The sequence below is a fragment of the Schistocerca piceifrons genome, chromosome 10, assembly GCF_021461385.2.
Source record: "Schistocerca piceifrons isolate TAMUIC-IGC-003096 chromosome 10, iqSchPice1.1, whole genome shotgun sequence".
Classification (NCBI taxonomy): domain Eukaryota; kingdom Metazoa; phylum Arthropoda; class Insecta; order Orthoptera; family Acrididae; genus Schistocerca; species Schistocerca piceifrons.
The window spans coordinates 145,621,068-145,646,149 of NC_060147.1; the positions used below are offsets into that span (position 1 = coordinate 145,621,068).

The 25,082-nt window shown below is 46.1% G+C and overlaps 1 protein-coding gene across 1 annotated transcript; it reads left to right on the plus strand.

Moving 5' to 3' along the window:
• The first annotated feature begins 611 nt into the window (after positions 1-611).
• Positions 612-24,266, plus strand: LOC124718783 (translocator protein-like). Its single transcript, XM_047244392.1, has 3 exons — positions 612-837; positions 8,073-8,387; positions 21,969-24,266. Exons 1-3 carry the CDS (start codon positions 612-614, stop codon positions 22,241-22,243), a joined length of 816 nt encoding a protein of 271 aa, XP_047100348.1. The 3' UTR covers positions 22,244-24,266.
• The last annotated feature ends 816 nt before the right edge of the window (positions 24,267-25,082 follow it).

Sequence of the window (25,082 nt, forward strand, 5' to 3'; positions counted from 1 at the left end):
CGAAAGAATTATTTCATCGTAAGTTATAGCTTATGTCACTGGATCAGGGAGATTCGGCTATTTTTACACGAACTTCACGATCATTCGTGTCTTTTGATAAGTTACTAACGCTCGGGACGCAAAAATGTAGTAACTATTTCGCGAATTAACTAGAAAAATAGTGAAAAGCAAACTTTGATAAGTTACTAACGCTCGGGACACAAAAATGTAGTAACTATATCGTGAATTAACTAGAAAAATAGTGAAAAGCAAACTTTAATTTTACGGCTTTCTCGCCGCTTGCGGCACTAGTGTCCCACCGATTGTCAGACGGTATCAATTTTCACAGCAGTGAGTTTCGCGACTTTACGTGTTAGACTGCGCTACACGAGACTCATCCGAAAGGAAGCAATCCTACCGGTTCTCGCTAAACTGAAATGCTATCGGTTATTTACGTTTCTGGTCGAGTTGTCCCTAACCGTAAATAATTTCTGCGCGCGCAATTAAATTAACGCAGAGGGGGGTCGAGCTCTTCAGCGGCAACGATAGTCGGCAATTCGAGAGCCGGATCGATCGCGTCGATTATCGCAGCGGGCGGCAACTCGATACAAGATGGCGGACGGCGGTGCGGCATGAGGAGCGAGCTGGAGGCGTTGTGCGCTTGCCTGCTGCCGGCCGCAGGCGGCATGGCGGGCGGCGTCTGCATCAACAGGGCCCTCGGCAGCGACTGGTACCGGCGGCTGCGCAAACCCGCGCTGCGGCCGCCCGCCTGGCTGTTCGGGCCCGTCTGGACTGCGCTCTACACCGCCATGGGCTACGCCTCGTACCTCGTGTGGCGCGACGGCGGCGGCTTCCACGGTACGTAAGCGCAATCTCGATACTCGAACTAGCGCTCGACGAGCCGCGGAGGTAGAGCTGGTCGCGCGATGTGTCTGTGGATCACACGTGTTAGCCCGAGCATTACCGGCGGCAATACATCTAGCAATTATGAGCAGTTGTCTAGCTTTATTTCCTTACACTGTAATCAGGTGGAATAATGCTTTCATTTTAAAAAGCGTTTATAGAGTTATTCTGAAAACACGAAGCACTCCAAAAAAATATTAATATCCTCCAAATTTACTCTTAAATTCTGCAGCGACCGGTATTTTACAGGTTTTGCTATACAAGCAGAAGTGCATGGGAAGTATTTGCTTCTTCGTCCATTGTCTATACCTTTCGGATGCTGGTGACCATCACCATCATAGCTATATCACTTTTGCTTTTCCTAAAAAAAAAAAAAAAAAAAAAAAAAAAAAAAAAAAAAAAAAAAAAATCCTTGTTTGCGTGTGACGTCTATGTCCTTAAGTTTTCTTTTAACAGGCATCTTTCATTGAAGAAAGTTTCTGCAGCAGTTTATACGTTTCCATTCGTCATTACACGGCCGAGACATTATAGTTTTTCTGAAATTTACTATAAATAGGACTTCGTTTTGCGGACAATGCCGTTATTAATATAGTAATCACAATATACACAGGTCTGGCTGCTGACTAATTATATTCGTGCGACATCTTGACGCTTAATCAAACTTTTTACTAAAGTTTCTTGCCATTTCATATAATCTCTCTCTTCGTCATACAATTTACAGCAAGCGTTACGCGAACCATCAGCGCTGCTGTTGATATAATTTTGACACACACATCGAGATTACAAAGCCGTAGTGTAAATAGCTGAAATGAAACTGGAAGACTAACAAATGAAAGACAAATAGAGGGCTTTAACACGCATACGCCAAATACAGACTGGAAATACATGCACAATGCATTTTGCGTCAATTAAATATACAGTGTATAGTATACCGTGACTTAAAGTTCCAAGGAAGGCGTTTCAAAACAAGGTAATAAATTTCAACTCCAGTTTTTTTAATAGGGAGGCTCGTATTAGACTAGTTGTAAGATGGGAAACAACTGCCACTCTTGCTAGGTACCTGAAGATCGAGTTTCGAGATCAAGTATTAAGTGAGGTGCCTAAGAACATACTTTCCCTCCTACGTGTCGCTCCCGTAGGGATCGCAAAGGCAAGATTAGTTACTGTGCGTGTTATCGAGGGGCGCACGGAGGCATTTAAATGGCTCTGAGCACTATGGGACTTAACATCTATGGTCATCAGTCCCCTAGAACTTAGAACTACTTAAACCTAACTAACCTAAGGACAGCACACAACACCCAGCCGTCACGAGGCAGAGAAAATCCCTGACCCCGCCGGGAATCGAACCCGGGAACCCGGGCGTGGGAAGCGAGAACGCTACCGCACGACCACGAGATGCGGGCAGGCATTTAAACTGCCATTCTTACCGCGCCTCATACGCGAATGGAACGGGAGAATCCGTAAAACGTAAGTACTCCCTGCCGCGCACTTCTCAGTGGTTTGTAGATGTGTACCGTATGTAGACAGTAAACAGGAACTGACACGAGTCTTACAAATGCAGAATGTAGACGTGCGGACCACGCAGGCGCCAGTTCGTAGCACTGACTGTTACGTTCGGCTGAAGGCGACAGTTTCTTGTCTGTCACTCCTGTAGTGAACAGCCGACGCTGCTTCTAATACGACGGGGCAGCTTGTCCCACACCAGTGGTTCTGAACTTCAGACCTCGTGTTTACTAACGCGCTGAAATGTAATGCTCCCAAATTTTTGTGCGAGAACTTGTACACCTTTTCAAACAAAAGTTATTAAAATTCTACACCTTTATTCTTCATGTCTACATACTTGCAGCCGTTTGCCGCTAGAGGGCTCTGAAATGTAACGCGTAACGTAATTGTGTCGCTGCGCGAGAAACAGACGGAGCAGTTCTCATTCAGCGTGACAGTACAGGACCACACACACGAACGCTGCAACAGCCTGATGCTTCGGGTCCACTGTCATCGATAGTCCTCCATACAGTTCCCACTTGGCCCCATCCGATTTTCATCTGTTTCCAAAACTTAAAGAACACTTTCGAGGACTTGGCTTTGATAGTGGTGAAGCGGTGCAAGGAGAGCTGAGCTTGTGCCTCCGACGACCAAGTAAAACATCCCACACTGGCAGTATCAGCTAACTGGCCTCTCGATGTATACGTAGACACAAAGAATAAAGATGTACAATGTTGGTAACATCCATTTTATTTTAAAATCTTTTAAGAGATATCACATATAAGAAATTGGGAGACACGACGTTTCGGCATACCCTCGTATTAGTGCTTACTCTTCACAAGATTTGACTCGGTTTCTACCGATTTCACATCGCGAATAGCTCTTTCTCTGGAACAACCGTGGTTCAATCTGATTGCTGGATTCTGATTTTCAACACAAGTTGTTGTAGATGGTGGTAGATAGTTGTTAAGGCTATTGTAAACAATCAACAGTTTGTCAAGCTTGTGAGCGAATCTGTACGACGCGTTTGTCAAACATAGAAAAAATTTGTTTGACGGCCTATTTGACAAGAGGTCAGAGGCTGTGTCCATTTTTTTGCCGCGCATGTTTAACGCAAGGTGAGGATAGTTTTTGAAACAATTAAACGAGACGTATTAAATTTTTATAAACGAAAAAGGGGCAAAAGAGAAAGCGTAAAATTATTTCGTCATAAATACGAAGGTTTCAAACTAATAATAACCGAACAAATAAATAATGTGTAACTTAGACATACAGTAGCTCTGAATTCACTCCAGCCAAACAATCGCGTAGAAGGAATAAAATCTTCTCGGTTTTCAAACCGCGCCAATTGCAATAAAATTCTCGAGCTTTCTATGGCTAGCTCTGCCATTGTCGTCAGAATGTAGCCATGCCGCCGCGAAATCCTGTAGAATTATTAGTGCAGGAGTAATTCCTCTGATATTTTGCTGATTAGTGGATCTTCTTCAATAAGTCAGTAAGTCTACTTTACCACACAACATTTTGTAAAAATGTACACAAGTGCGGTCGAAGTTCAGCATTAGTTGCAGGTAAACAAAGAAAAAAATTCACATATTTTAAGAAATTTGATATAAGGGACGTTGGTCATATTACAATATGATATAATTTCTACCCAACAGTCGATAGGTGTAGTTTTTTCCAATTTCCATTTCTTTAGTATTTTCAGTGATAAACGTAGGTTGGAACTTGAACAGTGGCACCACTTCTGTGGAGACACTATGCAATCGAGTCTACTATCGTCGCTGACAGCACACGTTGTTGACGTACCTACCTTACCGCCGGCCAAATGGACTCGCCCGTCCCACGTCACCGGCGTGCGCACAATCGAGGGAAACACACGTCACTTGTGAGTGAGCGGTCCAACGTAACGGTGTCACTGTGTTTTCGAAACAGGAACAACGGAGCTGGATCGAGACTGAACGTGCCAGACTGAGGTCGTACAGCACGACAGTGTCACCGAGGTCTTCGAGAGGCGTGCGGGGACTCTACGTCGCCGCACATAATAGTGGCACGTCGGGTAAAAGCCTTCAACGAAGGTCGGCAAACTGTGGCAGACGTGCATCGGGCAGGTCGTCCTAGCGTCGCTGAAGAAGAAGTGCACGCTGCTGCCGCCTTAGTGGACACTCATCGACGTAAGCTCGCCCACGAAACCAGATTAGCGCATACGACTGTGCTTCTCATCCTGAGGGAACGTCTGGGCGTGCGAAAAATTGCATCACGAAGTGTTCCGCATGACTCTACGAAAATGCAGAAATGGATGCGTTACGACGCTGCTCAGACGCACTTGGAGCGCTATCAGCGCGAAGGAGAGGCTTTATTACGCCGTGTCGTAACACAGCATGAGGCATGGGCCACATCGTACGAGCCAAAAAAGAAACGCCTAACCAACGAATGGCGTCATTATGGGTCGTCGCGAAAGTCGAAAGTGCGTCAGAGCCCCAGTATGGCGAAAGTTACGGTGATTGTCGTGTAAGACAGTGATGGTGTTATCCTGACGCATCACGTTCCTCCACGGCAGACCGCCAATGCACAGTATTACTGTTCGTTTTTGAAGCATCACCTGCGACCAGCTCTGCGAAAGAAGCGGCGACACTTTATGCGCAACTCACCCATCATTTTGCACGACAATGCAAGCTGTGGCTGCTCTGTTCGGTGGATGGGACTGGGAAGTACTGTACCATCCACCATACTCCCCGGACTCAAGTCCTTGTGACTTTGATTTGACTCCGAAGATGCAGGAACCACTTCGTGGCATTCGTTTCAGAACTGTTCCAGAGATTCGACAGGCAGTACACCGCTCCATTCGCACCATCAATAGAACAGGCTCTGCTAACGGTATACTACGCCTTCCACATCGCTGGCAACGGGTTCTACACAACGCTGGTGACTACTTTGAAGGACAGTAACAGGTGAAAACATGAAACTCATTCGTATCGGTTGTGAATAAATAGTTGCCACTATTTAAGTTCTAACCCTCGTATATTGTTTAATATACACATACTCATCATAGAGACCAGTATCGTCTGTCATAGATGAAGGAGCCATTGCACTAATGAAATCTTGTCTTTTGTTTGTGCTTCCATTGGCGTGCTCCTGCCATGTGTTAGCCAAACAGCAGCCCCGAAGATTCTCGGTGGAATAAGACGACTTATTTAGATATTAAGGTGCTGTTTCATAAAATGTATGGACATACTGTCCAACCATTCCAATCTCCGATGATAATTCCTCATTTTACAATTTACCAAGAATTGATCTGTCAGCTGATCTTACCTCCCTTGGAAACTAAATTAGTTTTAAAATCATTTAACACAGAAATTATTCGGAAACTGTAATTGTTTCACCCTCTACTCTTTGAACTACAGTGTTACAAGTTGTTTGGTTGTAAACAAAGGGCAGCCAAGTTTCTGATAAACAATTTTCAAAGAATAATTTCATAACAAATGGACATTTACTGGGAAATTCTAAATACGATTTCATAGGAACAAACACAGTTAGAAGACGTTCCGCTGCAGGGACTGAAAGAAGCCACCTTGTTTTGCTACGGCCTAAAACTTGTTTGTACTCGTCGTCAACAAATTTAGAAAATTCTTTTAACATTTCCAACTCTTATAGTATACACACAGAAATAAGAATATTTTAGAAACAATGCCTTCAATATCGGTAGCAAGGATATCAGAAGTCATCTGGATAGTATTGTGGATTATATGAGCAGAACACTCAACCGAAAGTAAGTTATGACCTAAATCTCCCTTGTCCTTCGTGAAGACGTTGTCGGCGCCCTTTTTAGATACACCACCAAAATTACAGTTCGTATTATCTGCACAAAGAGCGAGTGTTTTTCTGTTTTGTTTCAAGTTGTAATTCGCTTTTTGTGCATCAGATTCTAGTTCAGAAGTGGCAAATGGAGTTAGAACACGATTCACGACCCATCCTCACAACTTTAACTCTGCCATTACCTCATCTCCTTCCTTCCTCAGTTCGAGCCTCGGTCCGGCACACAGTTTTAATCTGCCAGGACGTTTCATATCAAATGGCTCTGAGCACTATGGGACTTAACAGCTATGGTCACCAGTCCCCTAGAACTGAGAACTACTTAAACCTAACTAACCTAAGGACGTCACACAACACCCAGTCATCACGAGGCACGTTTCATATCAGCGCACACTCCGCTGCAGAGTGAAGATTCTTTCTAAGCGTTAAAACATTTAATCTAATTGTCTCGGATTTGGTACGGACACAAGCAAATTTGTTTTCAAAAAGTACATCGGGCAAGTTTAGAAATATAATGGTTGATCTGAAAGATTGGTTGTGGTGGACGGTATGGTAAGCGAACGCTCCTTCAACAGGTGCTAATTTCATATCTTTATGACGAAAACTTTCACTTTTTAAAAAAATTAGTCAGTACGATGATACTTACACGTACTATTGTTGTGTTTTTCACGGTTTTATGTTGTGGTACATCCGATCGCCGCATACGGCAGTAGATCCACACATATTGTATCGAATATCTGAGTCAGAATTTATTTTTTATTAGTGTATGGGAACACAGTACTGTCTTCTACCAACGTCACAACCGTAATGAATTTCTTTTGATTCCCATTCGAGCGAATGCGTTTAGAGTTTTCGTTACTGATGGCGGCATTCACATCAAACACGAGTGCAGACCGGCACACCTCTGCTGTCTGCCGCACAACATGCATGCGGAAGCGCAACAAAATGAAAGTTGAATTAAAGTTGCCGTTATCATCAAGTTCCGAGTATAATATTTCCTTTAGCAGATTTTCGTGGATATATTTCTCTCTCGACTTCAACCATTTCCTCAACCAGCGTCTAGTTTTCCTTCTCATCTTTATGCACAGTGCTAAAGTAGATGCTCCGTCTGCATCAGTAAGGATTCGCATTAGTGTCAAATACTTCGCGACAGGTACGCATTGCCTGACAGCTGCTTCGAAAGAGAGATTAAATTGAACGCTGCGCGCTTATTTGAAAAATCCGAGGATAGATAAGAGAGAATTTGACAAACAAGTTTTACCGTTACCGGGGCCACTATATATCAAAACGGCCTCATTTTGCAGTATGTACATGTTCTTTTATTTCGTAAGCTCAGTTCCATAATCTGAAGCGTTGGAGAGTAATAGCAATGACAGAACGGTACTTCATGTACGTGAAGTACATTCGTTCCTTCGCCAAGGCACCGTTTCGTATGAAGACTGCTGATGTTTCGTTTTAGATGTATGTGCATACGTTTGTACCATAAGTAAAGTTTTTATTGTTTGTGTGTATTTTATGTGAATGTGTACAGAGAGAACTGTAGTGTTTTCAAAGGATCTAATGCCGTCAAGGAAAGGTTGAAAACATCAAAGGCATCGCAGAGTCGTCGGCGATTTCCTTAAGCCGATTTCGTCGCAGCACGACGACTGACCATATAACGTAACAAAGCGCTCCGTATGCATATTTCGGGAACGAGTCGGCGTTCCACCGAGTCAGTTAGCGAGGAAAAACGTTAAATGCCGAGCTTCGGCGCGAAGCCGAATGGCCTCGCCTGCCATCTGCCGGTGACCCGCGGGAACTGCGGCGGCGCGACTTACGTAACGGTCGCGGCCGATTAGCCTTTGAAATGGAGGGAGCGCAAACAGTATTGTAACCTAATGCGGTGACGCGGCGCGGAGCGGAGGAGTCGAATGTGCAGAATCACGGTGCGAGGGGCGGCGGACGGACGCTGGCTGGCGGCAGTGTGTTCCGCGTGCTCGGCAGCGAGATGCGCGTCCCGTGCCCGGCCGTGATGGCGTGCGCCTTGCCGTACACGGTGCCCGCGCTGCAGGCGGCCGTGTTCCGCACGCTGGTGCGCTCCGACTGGTACGACCGCCTGAGGAAGCCGCGCTGGACGCCGCCCCGCTGGGCGTACGCGCCCGTCTGGAGCGCCCTGTACGCCGCCATGGGGTACGCCTCGTACCTCGTCTGGAAGGACGGCGCCGGCTTCCGAGGTACCGCACCGACCTGGTCACACCCAATTTCTAGACCTCCACGAGGCTTTCGACACCATTCGCCAAAACCGACTTACAATCAAATTCCGTGCGACTGGATTCGTGATTCCCCGTCACTTCGTAATAACTGACGGGAATTCGTAGCGTGAAAAAATCCGATACCTGCCGCTCCGCAGGGAAGTGATAATAGGCCCTCTGCTGTCTGTAATCTAGGTGTACATTTTTGCTCGAGAGCCAACACTGAGACCACGGGGAGGCACCTCGGGCCGCACACGTACCTGCGCCTACGTGCGTTGGAAGCCGTAGCGAGTCGGCGGCAGAGCCGGCCTTCCAGTTCTCGTCGTCAAAAGTCTGCGCCATTCGGGACATTCTCTCTCTCAGATCACCGCCACCCACAGTTGTGACACTGTACTTGCCTGACCAACAGTTGCCGTGTTGTCACCGAGCGATGTGGCGCAGTGGTAGCACACTGGACTGGCAGTCAGGAGGACGACGGTTCAATCCCGCGTCCGGCCTTCCTGATTTATGTTTGCCGTGATTTCCCAGGCAAATGCTGGGATGGTTCCTGTCAAAGGGCACGGCCGACTTCCTTCCCCATCCTTCCCTAATACGATGAGACCGATGATCTCGCTGTTTGCTCTCTTCCCCCAAAACAATCCAACCGTGTTGTCAGTGCCAGTGGACGATTACTTGAGAAATAACAGTAACTGTACTTATAATTATATCTGTTATGCAGGATGAGACGCTAAATGTCACTTCTCCTCTCTCACTACGACAGCCTTAATTCAATTTCGTATTCCTCGCTACAGGTAAGTGCCGAGTTTGAATAAGACCGTCTGTCAACTTGCGTGTCAAAATTTTCACCTCAGTAGCTGATCGACACGAATCGCCAATACCCCTGAATTGTCGGCACCAGAAGACAAACAATAAAACTTTCCGCGTCATATATCGTCTAACATTTCAGAGGCCGCCCTACCTACCTACACTCCTCCCTGCGATAAGCGACCAACGTCACTTAGCTCACGGTGGAATTCACCAACGCCAATTACAGTTAAGTACATCTTAATATATTACTGTGTCTAAGTACTTTTGTTGGTTAGAAAGCACTCCTGAGAACCTCTTAACGCTAGTTGACGCTCGTGGCTTCGGCTGTTGCCTGCCGGACTGGCACACACAGCCCTCTCAGACCGCCTGCTGGCGCTGCTCTCGCTTGCCGCCTCCCGCAGTCCTCAGACCAGTACGAACTACAAAACGACTCAGATAAGATGTCTGTACGCTGCCACAATTGGCAACTGACCCTCAACAATGAAACGCATGAGGTCCTCCACGTGAGTACTGAAAACCATCCACTAAATTTCTTCTACACGACAAATAATAGAATTTACAGGCAGTCGATTCAACTACATACCTAGGGACTACAATTACAAACAACTGTAACTGGAACCACCACAGCCGACCGGGGTGGCCGAGCGGTTCTACGCGCTACAGGCTGGAACCGAGCGACCGCTACGGTCGCAGGTTCGAATCCTGCCTCGGGCGTGGCTGTGTGTGACGTCCTTAGGTTAGTTAGGTTTAAGTAGTTCTAAGTTCTAGGGGACTGATGACCTCAGAAGTTAAGTTCCATAGTGCTCAGAGCCATTTGAACTAACACATACAAAAAGAAAAGTTGTCCGATGGTGTCTCATATGTGCTCGATTGCAGAAAAATCTGGCGACGGATCGGGCCGAGGCAACACGTCGACAATCTGTGGAGAATGCTAGGTCACAACAGCTGTATGTGGGCCTCGGAATGCCGTTCGTGTGTGACAGCACGACAAGTCGGAGCACCAGACTGCCGTACAAGTTTGCAGTCGGGGTGCGTCGTGATGTCGTACGAAAGCACACTTGAGACCGTAGCACCAGGTGCGGGCCCGGCGTGCGCACGCCCTCAGCTGTCCTACTCCCAACCCACACACGGCCATCTCTGGCACCGAGGCAGAACCAGCTTTCGCCTGAAAACACGACACACCTCTGCCCTGTCCTCCAATAAGTCGCAAATTGGGAGGGTTCGGGCTCAATCGGACGGACGCTGAGGGCTGCCTGACTCGGAAGTGCCCTCCAGTTATGCTGTTTGTAAAAGTTGTTCGTGCCACTGTGGTGCAACTGCTGATCAAACTGCTGCTGCAGGTGCAGCACGATGCGCCGGACACGGTGGTCTTCCCTGCCACGCGGCCGTCCGGAGCCCGGTGTTCTGGCCACCGTGTGTACAGTGGATACGTCCCTGCCCTCTTTCTGCAGTTCTCGTAGCCCTGTGATGTGTTGATAATGGTGTCTTTGTCACTTTAAAGGCATTCTCGACCCACATCAACTGACCACATCCAACGTCACGACTGTCACAGAGTGTATTTAAAGCAAACCTGATTTGCATCCTCATAGAGACGCTATAGTCGCCACTTTTATCGACTAGCGCGAAATTTGAATAGACATCATCTTTGAGATGTAGAAACACGCTTACCGATTTTAATCGACGCCGCACAACCCCTTCACGTTGGTAACTTTATCGTGAATTACGGAGTAGTGATGTAGATGTAGACACAAGGTGCTTACGCCAAGGAGCGTAATGACCGTGCCGGAAGGCACGGCGGCACTCCTGCAAAGCCGAGTGAAGCAGGTGCGGGTGTGGAGGCGTCTGCTGGAGTTGCGGGTGGCTCAGTGGCGGTGGGGGCGCGCGTCCTCGGTCAGGTTGAGGCCACACTGGAAGTTTCCCGGCCTCTAACTTTCCAGGCGCGCGTTTCACCGCTACAATACAACCATTTCTGAATATATACTTTATTTTCATTTCTTTGTCACTTATTAGTTACACTGTTATGTGCACGCAGGTCACATTTGCGCACGCTCAGTTAAATTGCAGAAAGCGTCTCAGTAGCTCCTTATTGGCCAGTGAGGATCTCGTTACGACCCCAGTTTCTTCCTTTCCTGCGTGTCCAGTATTCCTGTCGTGTTTTCTTCCGTTCGTACTGCCTCTGACTGGCCCAAAGAAAAGCGCGTTCCATAAGCAAGCGCGGAAGCGCCACGGCGTTGCCGGAAAGCCCTGGGTGGCAGAGGCGCCCTGCTTAACACTTGTAACTGCCACGCCGCGCTTTTCTGCAAGTGTCGACCGATGTGTCGCTTCCCACAACGTACACTCGCGAAAAGACCGTGAACGTAAAACTAGGGAGCTGCGGTGTGTCGTGCGGTCGCGACTGGAACCGGGGAAGGTGGGAGGCGGGGCTGGAGGAGCGTCCACGTACAGGGCGGAGTGCACTGGGTCGGTGCCGTTTCTCCATAAGCTCAATACACACGACGGATGCACGTAAGAGCCTACTCGTCCATAATACATTCGGCTTCTTTATTTACAACAGCCTGCCAAAGCTGGGGTAACTTTTCGATTCACTCGGTTTTGAGACGAAAGACTCGTCGAGCTATGCACGGAGCGCATTTTCGTCCGGAAAGCAAATTCCTCGAAGGCTGCTCGATAGATGGCGGAAAATGTGAATAAGGTGGCTGCACAGTGACTCGTGTGCAGCGCCTTTCGTCAGCCTGGCGTCACTGGGCGCAGTCTTCGTGGTGCGTCTGCAACACGTCTCAGTCGTTCACAGTAAATGTCACCAGTGGTGGTCGCACTGCGCTGTTCCAGCAGACGCGTAACATTATCTCTCGTGGATGTGCGCGGGTCCCTGTACGGGGAGCTTCTCGACTGTTCCCCTCTTTCCGTTATGTTAACACAAAGACAACACTTCTCGTCACAAGTAACATTACAGGATTGGAATGGTCGGGGTTGTTCACGAGCCAGTTGATGACGAGCAAAGACAGAAGCTGATCTGATAATTTTGAGTTACAAGATGTGCCAGCCGTACGCCCGATTTTTGAACCTTCCCCATTGGATGCAAATGTCGCACGATGGTGCAATGGCCACAGTTCATCAAATCCGCCAATTTTCGAGTACACTGACGTGACTCATTGAGGATTGATGCGTTCGAACGACCTCCGTCAAACAGCTCAGGTCTTCCTGGACGTGGAGAGTCACCAGCGTCAAACCGACCCTGCATAAAACGAGGAAACCGTTTCCTGGCCGTGCTCCGTGCAGTGGCGTTGCCCCGTGCACGGCCTGCTGCTCTCACCCCTCTGCTCAATGAGTGCCAATTGTTGGCCCTCCACCTTCTAGCATCCACAGCCCCACTCACTATCTCCGACTGACAATATTTAGGCTCAAATCGCTACAGCGAACTCCAAATAAGAATTGACAATCCATAAATAAACCCACATGCAAAACAAAAAACGCTATCAGCTTATGCACCAACCTAATAGTGTGCCTCAGTGATATGATGACGTAGCTACAGCTAAGCATGAGACTACGATGTGCAACGGTCCGGCGTTCAGTGTTCAGTTCGTCAAAGGACCCTTTCTATCACGTATTATCAATACACGAGATTATACGACAGTTTAACAATATTCAAAGTTGGCCCAAGGATTTCACTTCTGACACTGATTTAGGATTGTGAAAACTGCCGAGCTGCACCGCGGTTAGCTGTGGACGCGGAGGAAACGGCGTACCATCGGTCTCTGTCTGCAGAAAGACCACTGCCGCCTTCACACCACCAACATGGTGTCCAGGTACTCTTCGCAAATAGTACTTTTACCTCAACATAGTACATGTAATTTCTGATGTTTTAACATAGGTTCCTGTAGGCATTATTTATTACTGCTATACAAGTTCTTTTCTTTTTTTTTTCTTCAAAAGTGCTGAACTTTTTGCTCGCTCACTCTGCTCTCACTCGTCCTGCAAAGCCGCCCAAAACTGTTTTAACTTGGCAGTGTCGTTAACGGCCGATGCTCCCTCCATTTGTTTATTCCATACGGCCACAGTAACATGGAGCGCGTCATCACATTCAGTAGATGCCGTAATGACAGATGACATTAACATAGCTTGCTCTGCGAAAGATGCCGTGCTGTATCAGAATTCGTACCATCTCAGCAGAGACACTCAAGTAATCGACACTTGTCAAGCGACGCAAGAAAAACCTAAGGCGCCGCTCCGTAAATACAGAGCACCCCTTCACTGTACAGTTGTAATTGTAGCTTAGTGTAACCGGATACCACGGAAGCGGGAAAAAGGCCTTCCCCACTGACCTACCTGCTTCACTGAACAGAAACATGCAAAGCACATATTGCCAAAAAATAAACTGGCTTTCCAAATCGAGGAAGCTAGCTGTTGCTAAAATACTTCGTTCCCAAGGCGTTATACCAAGCGCAATTCAAAAAAATCTCTCTGTGATTGCTCTTACAGCGCTTATCCAGAAAGTTCAGAGTTTTGAGTGCCGAAACGTTTACTACGGCGTTTCCTGTTTGGGGGCTGATGACCTGAGTTCTCTGAACAGAAGAAAAGTAGTTGTCATTCTGGCTAGACAGTCACAAAGGGGAGCAATCCCACGCGACGTGGATAAACATTTCACGATCGCTTCAAGCCGTCGGGACGAGGTTATCACGTGGTTACGTAAAGGGGCTAATCTTCCCGTCTGTTTTTCTCTGCAGACGAACTCAACCAAACGCGTTCCTCAAATGAAACTATAACATTTTCATCTGCACTGCGCCAGCCACGTTACGGTGTGCGGCGACGTGTATACGGCCTTTCCCGTCCCATCCGCGATCGACGCTCGGCAAGCTCGTAGGACGACAAGCTTTTTTTTTTGTGAGCTGCAGTTCCTCTGTTATCGACTGCCCTTTGAATATCGTGGACGAGCAGAGCGAGTTGAATTTCTCGGGCATAAAACGTGTCCCTTAACTCTAGAACACTGGCGTCATCGTCATATCCACTCGCCGTATTATGACGGGTACGTATCCGACGACCCTTCTGGAAAACCGGAATCTCCCTCTCCTCCTCGTTCCGCCTGTTGCCTTCTCCCTACGTTAAGTGGCAGCACGCGCTTCTTGACGCCCGCAGGAACCTGTGTACGCCGTCTGTCTGCGTCCAGAGTAAATCTCACGTCTCAGTGTGACGACGTACCTGAGGCGGGACTCGTGTACCAGCCCGGCATTCAAACCGATCGAATGTGGAAAACCGCCTAAAAACCACATCCAGTCGCCTCGACCCTGTCCAGTGATTTCTGTCGTTTCGGCGTTTGTGCAGTGACTGAAGGCAGAACCGTATTACGATCTACGTCAGCGAAACCATTTTGGAAGATCGAACTGGGTATCTGGACTTCCTTTCCGTGATTTTCCGTTTGAACTTCAGACTCTGGGTGCCTCTACAGGCGATTTTTGTCCTTTTATTGACACTGGACAAGTAAAGATTTTTTAGTATTTTTCGTCACTTTGGTCGCCAAAATTTTACTTTCCAATACGTCGAGCACTTCTCACTTTCTTCTCATTACGGCTTCGTTCAGCTTTTGTTGTCAACAGAGCTTTCATTTCATTTTAACCTCTGAAGCAGCTCACTTTGCTTCCGTGTCGACTTCCTGCCACGGCTACTGAACTGTGACCGGTCTTTCCCATCTCTCGGCGCGTAACTTGTCTACAGCGTACTATTAATTTTTTTCCTTTGATTCTGCGTGTCAGTGTCTGTAGAGATCACTATTTCACGTCAACTACTCAAATAATTTGCAGTCTACGTCCTGTCGTTGTCGCTGAGTAGAAATTACAGTGTGTTTCACGTACGACGCAAGCCGCGTGTCCCACACTGTGCAGACACCAGTAGCCGTGCCTCTAGAGAGGGCTCGCTGGCGCCGACACCCCCTCGTTCCCCTGCCTTTGGCACGTGGCCGTGCCACAACGCCGTTGGCCATATTTGTCTAGTTAGAAGTGGCCCCGCAGCCCGAGAACACAATGGCGCAGTTCAGCGGAAACACCCGATCACAGGGTTGTGGACAAACTGAACACACACTGGTGGCAGTGCATCGAATAACAAGTTCAGGTACCGTCCACTGACGTCAGTACCGTAAATGGTTGTTACAGTCTGTGTTCGATGCAGGAGCTCACCGTAACGATTATCCTGTCACCGAAAACACCTCCGTGATACTGTCGTACGAGCACCAGTGCGTGTGCCCTTGTACTGTCTAGAATGAAACAATATTACCTCTTTTCTGGATTGTCGGTTCTCTGAAGGAAGGCCGCAGTACAGCCCCGTACCGAGACACGTGTTGACGATGGGTACACTTTCGGTGAGGTGTCTGAATGTCTGTGCAGGAGTGGCTGCTCATTCTTCCTCGAGATCCGAAACCAGAAAAGGCATCAATGTCGGACGCTGTGGTCTGAAGTCGACATCCCCGTGCAGGTCCGGGATTAGAATAGGCCCGAGGTATTCCTGTCTGTCGTCAGAGGCGACTAAAATGGGTCTCACTTTTTGGCCCTTTGAGTTCAGATCCCACCTGCCACTTTCAAAATTCTACAGAAGCATGGGCCATAAGGGGAAGGACACCTTACATGGTGCACAGGTTATCCGTAGTGCCCTTAGATTCGATCTCCCGAATCTCTCGTCATCGCTTTGCATCTGCACCTGCGATTCCACTATTTGGGCGAGGACACTTTCCGAGGTATGTAATCTTCTTCCATTGTCTCCTGTCCTCTTTCGACCCTGTGACAGTACTGGATTTCTCTGCGCCCGATATCTAGCACGGTAGCCACTCCGTTGCGATGGGGCTGTCGTGTACCCATTTGTCGGTAGCCCCCTGAGAACACGTGGATCGCACTGCTGATGCCTGAGCTCTACACTCGCCACGTATGCTGAGGAGTAGATGCCTGCCTTCCTGGATCATCAGGAATCCCGGCAACAGCCATCGTACCAAGTAGGCTTTGCTGTGGCTGGATGCCACCTGTGCAGAGTGTCCCCAATCGCAGTGGGTGGCATCAGGGCGGATGACCCACAATGAAGCGGACTGAGTCATCTCTTGCCGGTGACCGTGCGGCACCAGCAGTCTCTAAGAAGGGCGAGGTAGAATACAATGACGACAGGTATGACGCTAAATCGTTTCCCTCCCTCGTTACACCATGAGACCAATGTAGGGCTACAGAACACAGAGAGCCATATTCGCCCCAGTTTTTAGTATGTAGCAGAACTGATGCGGACTCCTTTCTACCTACAAAGCCTCAGCTTTTCGTTGAACACCTTGAAGATAAGTTTGGAGAAGTGACAGTGCTGTCTAACATGCGAAATGGCGCAGTATTCATTCAGACAGCATCCCTAGCCCAATCCCGACCATTACTCGCCCGTGACAAGCTGGGTCATATTCCTGTTACCGTTACTCCCCATAAAACCTAACATGGTGCAGGGGATTGTTTTCCATCGTGCAGTCTGACGACGAGCTCTGTGTTCATTCCGTCCGGCGCGTTTACAGGGGACCCAGAGACAACAGGGTTGCTACTGGAGCCTTCGTCTTGGCCTTTGAGGGTGACTCATCCATTTGATACCGGGAATAAACCAGCTACGTAACTTTTAAGGGCAAGTGATATTACATCCTGCTTCTTTGCGATATGTGTCGCAATTCGGATTCACTCGATTTTTTGTAGTTTTCGGTATGATACGGCACTTTATAGTATTACAGAGCCTGACGTACATTTTTGCAGTGATAGTCCTGCAAAACGACTTGACAGTACGCTAGCACTTTTGCAAGTGTCCGAAAAACACCGAATTTGCCACACATTAGCGATTATATCCCTGCTAATTCGTCCTCTTTTTGCTATTTCTGCGTATTTATTTCCTCGTTTTTGCGGCCTAAAGCACAATTTTTCTTACTGGTGACACTTATTTAACGCATTTTACATACTTTCTCCCATTTTATTAAATAAATAGTAGACTGAATAATCTACATACACAATCGACAAGTCACTGATAAATGCACGGAGGATAGTATTTGCTGAAACAACTAACCATTCCCTTTCCTGTTCCACTAGCAAATTTACGAGAGGAAGCGATTGTTTGTAAGCCTTTGTACGAGCCGTAATATCTATTATATAGTCATAAAATCGTAGAAAAATAGGTCTACAGAATCAAGCCTTAATTCTAATGCGTCTCGAAATTTTTTAACTTACTAATATGATAACTATAATTAGAGCTACATGGTATGTACCCATGAAAAGTTACTATCCCTCCTTTCACATATTTTTCTTTGCGTCCGTAGCAACAATAGTAAGTCACCATCGCTATTACACTATCAACAAACGGTGAAACACAACAAAAACTCTTGATATTATAAACTTCAAACGCTGCAGGAACCACACAGGCACAGCGAAGTCCCGAAAACACGTGACAATCCTGGTTTAATGTTGACAACATGCGCAGAACGCAATGCTCACTCCAGAGATATTTACTCTAAGAGTCTGTAGCGTGGGTGGCGGTCGGAGCCCGCCTGTCCCTCGCGTCTCTCTTCCCGCCGAACGTCGGACGCGCTGTTTGTGTCGTATGCGAGGTACGTCGTATTGTCCTGCCTTAGTTAAGAGTCCTCTTGTAATCATCGACGCTGTGACAGCATTACGGCTACCGATTCCCTCGCCGATCAGAACTGAGTATATTAATTATTATGAGCTCTAAGATGTTGCACTCGTGAGTCTGTTTTTCAAGTAGTTGCTAAGCAAAGATGTTCAGACAATTCCACATAAATTCTGTGCTCAAAAAAATTGCACCGTTCTCGCATTCTACAGCCGGCAATTTGAAGTCTCTCCCGTTAGATAACTACAGTTGGGAAATTTAGTCACAATATTCTCCGTGTTTTCCCTGAAGCGCTCTATCACCTTATTTTGTACTCGTAATTTGTGGTAACTATTAAGAAGTCTGTCAGGATTTTTTTCGCTGTAACAAACATTACTCTTTCTGCAAAGTTTGAATGCAGTTACTTTAGTTATTGTCCTGAAAGTTACAGCAATGAGTTATATCTTTTTCCACTAGAGTATTACTTTTTCTGTCATGTAGGTGATGTATTTAAACTAAATGTTTACAAATCAATTTCAGTAAAATCTGTGCCAGTTTCAGTTAGGGAGCAACAAACATTCAGTGTTTTAGGGATGCGACATACTGTATCTACATAACTGACTGTATGTAGACGAATGTTCAGGTAGCGGAACGGTCGTGTTAGTGAGGTCTTCAAACCGGTGCCCATTTTCCACGACATACAACTCGGTGAACCCTGTGGATCAGATGAAAAGTTGCGTCACACGGCGACAAGTGGTTGTACCCCCTCCCCGATAGGATAATTTTGTATGATCAGATTCTACAATACGTGTTCACGAAAATGTGTAATAAATTAAGAAATATCTGCTTCAAAATGGTTCAAATGGCTCTGAGCACTATGGGACTTAACTTCTGAGGTCACCAGTCCCCTAGAACGTAGTACTATTTAAACCTAGCTAACCTAAGGACATGACACACATCCGTGCCCGAGGCAGGATTCGAACCTGCGACTGTAGCCGTCGTGCGGTTCCAGACTGTAGCGCCTAGAACCGCTCGGCCAATTCAGCCGGCATACCTGCTCCTGGAGTTTAGCTTATTGTAAAATGTCCTAATAAAACAATGCTACTACTGTTCCTTGCCAAAGTTTCTAGATGGTGCTATAACATTATAACAGCATTTAATTCGCTCACTGCAGAGCAGCATTTGAAATTCATCTGCAAGAAATGTTTTATGCAAACACTAACATTTTGATGGTGATGGAAAGAACAGTGATACGATGGAAGCAGTAGTTCATTCACAAGCACTTTCACAGTAACACAATGTCAGCCTGACACAGACAACGTGCTTTTCTAAAAGAGCTTCTGCTTCCTTTTTATCATATCAAGACAGTCAGTGATGGCTGAAACATGATAATTTCTTTTATGAAAGACTAACACAATAACAAGGCAGACACACATCAGCAGTAACTATTACCGTAGTATTTTTTTATTGCAGTGTATTGGTGCATTTGTGTACGCAGTGATTACCAGTTTGTTCCATTTCACAGCATCTTCAGATCTATTCTAGTTGCAGCACGTATAACTGTGGGGTTGGTCTGGTACTCCAATAAATCTGAGCTGTTCTGAAGTGGAATGAAACTGGTAACCATTACAAACAAAATTGCGACACTAGACTCAAACAAAATACATATATAAATGATTAATGGAAAATCTCATATAAAGATGTCAAACAAATACTAACAAAGAGATAGAGGGGCTGGCCGGTACTTAGCTCAGTACAGCGGATAGATACACGAAACGGAACAGAAAATTTACATTCCTAGATTTCGGAACTTTGTTCCTTCATCAGGGAGGAGAGAGGGGGGAAAAAAGGGAAGAATTGAAAGTGGATTCAGTTACTCACAACCCAGGTTATGAAGCAACATGGAAAGGTAAACAGGGAGGGTAGTAAGGATGGAGGCATGGTCGTCATCCTCCCTGATGAAGGAACAAAGTTCCGAAAGCTAGGAATGTAAATTTTCTGTTCTGTTTCGTGTATCTATCGGCTGTACTGAGCTGAGTTAAGTACTGGCCAGCCCCTCTATCTCTTTTTTAGTATTTAAAATACGTATATAATAATTTCTTGTTGAAATTATATGTGATCGTGCGACAAAATAAATCTTTTCCAAAAAAGATAAGTTCTGAATATCTGTAGTAGTGCAGTGAGACAGTCATAAAATTTTGATGAGTTTCCTGTATTGCAAATCAAATCATTTCACCTGTGTGTGTTTCTTCTTCCATTCATTCTGTAGCTTGTCGAAGAGGATTACGGGCAAATTTGTGATTGTTCACCGTGCCTAGATATTTTGTTCCATTCGTTTCTTCACGTATGACAGTTTTCTTTCACATCTACTTTTCCATATACAGGACAATTCTTATTAATGTTTAAAAAAACCTGAAGTGAGATAGAACGTAGATGAGGGCTACACAAGTAATTTAATACGAGACACACGGGGCCGAAGACGTCAGGGAACGGCCCCAAGAGCGGACGACGTGCGCCAAACGAGTGCCATTACCAGGCGGCGTACCTCGCCCCGCCCCACACTCCACATTTTTAATGGTATCCGACAGAAAACTGGTACCAACTACAGTACCTGCTGCCGCTGCACACTTTACAGGGTTATTGTTATTAATGTGCCCCCGTCTCTGTTACCCCACTGTACCACTAAATTTACAGAACGGGACTTTCGCGAGAACGTCGTAACCTCCTTCCGAGGATTCCCGTTTAAGTTCCCCCAGCATTTCTGTTACAGTTATCGACCTGTTACTATCTGAACAATATGTCTATAAATTAGTTTGTCGTCTGTTGTCACTCTTACATAACAACGACTCCAATCACCGGAGCGATACTGTACAGCCGGTGGCACTGCCGTGTCAAATGTGAGGCACTATCTGATCAGAAGTGCCTGGGCAGCCGTACGTAATGTCAAACTGACCGTCAGAATGTCGCGAGAAGCGGACCCGCCAGGGCACGGGGAAGCGGGCTCCGGTGTGTCGCCAGCAGAGAAGTGGTGACAGCAGCACGGGTCCGTCAGCAGGGATCGCCACCACTCAGTGTGTGCAAACGTGTCAGGGAGCCGATGTGACTGTCAACTGGCACACGTCAAGTACTCACGGACGGGGACCGTATACCGTTGCGGAGGGAGGTCGTGAAGATTCACACGAAATCAGCGGAAGGAATCACTCGTGAGTGCCAAAGTGCTCCTAGCTGTACAGGAGGCACTGTAACTGTGCTTAAAGAGGTGCGAGGAATGGGATACGATGCTCGAGCAGCTCCTTATAAGGTCACACATTTGTGTGGTCAGCGCTAAGCGACACTCGCGGTGGTGTAAAGTGGAGGACAGGAAATGAGTGGTTTGGAATGACGAATCGTGATTTATCGTTCGGATATCCGGTGGAAGAGTTGGGGTTTAGTGAATGCCCAGAGAATGTTAGACGCTGTCGTGCGCAGTGTAAACAGTGAAGTACGGTGGATGCGGTGTCACTGCACCGGGGAGTTTTTCACAGTTAGGGTGCAGTTCCCTTACTGCGCTTTAAGGAACTGCTAATAGGAGCACGTTTTACAGCGTCGTGTTCGGTGGAGGAACAGTTCGCAGAAGGTGACAGTGCACACTGCCGAGCCGGCGGTCTGTGGACGACGGCATCCCTGAAACGGACCGGGCTGCCCGGAGTCCCCACCTGGCCGTGGCGCCCCCTCCGGAACGGAACGAGTCGGAAGCTCGGCTTCACTCCGGAGCTCGGCGCCCGACCTTACTACCTTCTCTTTTTACGACTCTCGAGGAAGAACAGATTGCCGTTGCTCCGTTATAAAAGTGGAAGGTGGGCACACCGCGTATTAATGTCCACTAATAGGTATCGAGATAGTCCCGACCGGGTAGTATAGGTGCGTTGTACTTTCCCAGAAACTTTCCAGTAAATTTAAGTCCTCCATTTGCCTTCCCTAATGATTATTTTAAGTACTCGGCCTACTTTGTAACCCTTATTAGTCTCACCTCTAAATACTGATACAATGTGACGTGCCCGAGATGTTCCACCACCGATCTATAAACAGCACACTATTGGGTTGTCTCTCGTATTTTATACGCGCTATCTCGCACTTACCTACATTCGTTGCGACCTCTCACGACACGTGTCGCCGCGATCGCAGGCCCGGCGAGGCTGCCCCTGGTGCTGTACGGCTCCCAGCTGGTGCTCAACTGGCTGTGGGGCCCCATCTTCTTCGGGGCGCGCAACATCCCGTGGAGCCTGGTCGACATCACGCTGCTGTGGGCCAACGTGGCGGCCTGCGGATACTCCTTCTACGGCATCAACGCCGTCGCCGGCTACCTCTTCGTGCCCTACTTCCTGTGGATGACTCTGGCGACTGACCTCAACTACCAGATCTACAAGCTCAACTGCACGGATAAAGGCAGCAAGGACTAGAGCACCGATCTGTAAAATCCGGAGTCCCGTGGCGGCTAGCAGGTTTGGTAGGTATACTGTACTGAGAAAATGTTAAAAATATTGTTCTCTGCTTCCTCCTCTCGTAACTGTTCTCGCTCAATTCGATCGTATATACTTTCTTAATATCTGGCAGTGTGGCGCTATATCTACGAACAACTTTTCACTTATTATGCTGCGATTTTATGACCCGAGCCGATCACAGATTAAATTGATGGAGCACGTAAGTGAACCCTTCCTTCACGTCCCGCTGGTGAAGATATATCGATACCAGTGGTGAAGATATTTCTTTCTGTAGCACTCCACCTACATTCTATTGCCGTCGTTTGACTTTCTCTCGGTAATCTCGTACGTGCACCTGTTAGGGAGAGTGTAATGTACAACTCTACAATAAAGTCCACGGCAAATATTCTCTCTTTGCCACTCATAATAACCTGCTGCTCAAAATATATATATTTATTTCATACTTTTTTATTGCAATTTGTAATACAGTACAGGAAGTAAAATCAGAGCCTAAATATCATTTTAGAGTTTCCTGTTGCAAATTGGAATGACAGACAAGTAACTTTTCACTAACCAGTGAGAATCAGACCGTCACTCTTCAGAGCACAATTGAAAGAGAAAGAAGAAACAATTGAGTTGACTTCAGGTAGGCCCAGCTGTTAATACAATACAGCTGGCACACTCCAACACACGATCCATCCCGTGAGGCTGTTACTAAGCTGAGACTCCTTACCACAGATTGTGGAGATCATTTATAGTTCCGTACGCCACGTCTCGTAGTGGCCGTTCCGTCGGTAATGTGCGGGCAGTTACACCTTTCTGAGAAACACGTGGACAGTACAGTGTTAGTAAATACTGAATGAGATATCCTTTAATCACTCCGTGTTTATCCTTCTCACATCAGATGTTCTAACCTTATTCTGACCCTACATCTGCTTAAAAATTCTTACTGTGCATCATAATGTGGAGGCCTTACAAATTTAAGGAATCAGCTTATGTTTTGAACAAAAGCAGATCCAAAAACTTTTCATTTGTGTACTTGTAGATCAACTTGCTGAATATTTGTGCTGATTGAGGATTATGTAAATTTGGGCTAAACAGTGCCAACATACTGAGAGAGGTGTGACAGGAGAGCAGCAGTTCAAATCCTCATCCAAACACCCAGATATACATATCTTGTGGTTTCCCTAAATTACTTGTGCCTCTTTCGTGCAGTGGTGCCACTACAGCAATGCTGGGTACTTACCCCAGTGTGGACAGGAATCTTTCTTTCCTAAAAACAAGTTGTCAGTTGTACCCACAACAGACTGGTAACTACCTTGCAACTCATCCTAAATCCTCCCACGAAGTGTTCGGACATAGATGATGAAGACTACAGTAAACATTATTATTTGATGGTAAAGGCTGGTAGCAGGCACAACAAAACACTAGCCTTCTCACTTGTACCAATTCATAACCAAAGAATCCAGTTCTCAGAAAATGTTTTGCAATATTCTTATACCAATCGGAACAGTAATGTTCATGATTCTTAACTGTAACACCACTGAAAATATTTAGTGTATTAGTTTTGCATTATTCGTATACCGATTGTAACAGTAATGTTCGTGATTTTTAACTGTAACACCACTAAAAATATTTAGTGTATTACCAATTTATCTTCTACTAATAATGTAACAAAACAATATTTCTCAAAACTATCTGATACTTACAACAGAAAGTAAACTTTTAATCAGTCATCTCTCATATGCCTAAGATACCACATGCCTCAGACAAATGATAGTGATATCTTAAAACTTTTGTTCTCTTGCATTTTGTATTTAATCATTGAGCAGTAAAGGGAAGAAATAATTCTCAAAATTGCTTACAGGAATTTTTAATCTATGAGCTCTTTGTATTCTTTATTTCTTGTCTATTATTCTTGTTGTTAGCAATTTACAAAAATATTTTGATGTTTGTACAAAAAAAATTTCATTTTAAATGTAGATGTAGTAGTAGGATATGTCCTTATAATAATGTTATTTTCACAATAAATTTTATTATACTGTTCTCACAAGCTATCTCATTTCATGGTGTAGTTACAAATTCAGAAGAAACTTAGCTGATGCATGTCAGCAGTTCATTTTCTGATGGAGCACAGTTTCATGTAACATAAAAAAGGTAATTACATCATTTTTAATCGAGAATGTCACCAAAATCTGCACTTTTGCTGAAATGTAGAGCAGTGAATAGCTAATATTTGACAGGTGCAAAATGTGAAAAGAAATAATACTGGTATTATTAGAATATTTTGCAGCAGTTTTGATTATTCTCTTAGATGGCCTCATTACGTGGACAGATTTACTTCACACTCCATCCCTGGAAATATCATTTCGTGCAACCTTTTCCTCTCTTGCTATAATAGGGTGTCTATCATTTTAGAGCCAGCACTTGCAACACCTTTTTTATGTTAGTATTTGCTGCCACGTGGTAAGTAGAATGTTTCTTATGCATATTTAATTATTGTGGCAGATCAGTTTCTTTGTAGATATTCATGTAATTTGTGGAACATATGAACTACATTTTGTCGCAGAGATGGCACTGAGACAGAAAACATTGTTCAGAGGAATACACAGCAAATAAATAGTTTGTAAGTACGATTTCAGAGGAAGTATTAACTTCAGGCAGTGCTCGACTTGTGGGAGCCCACTTTTGGCTCGTACATTCTTATTGTCTGGACACTATACTTCTTCCATGATGTTTGAGACTGGCAGATCTCCCTTTCTTTTCTGAAGAAAGCTTTCAGAGGTGCTTCTCGTCTCGCTCGCTTTAGGCACCTCGC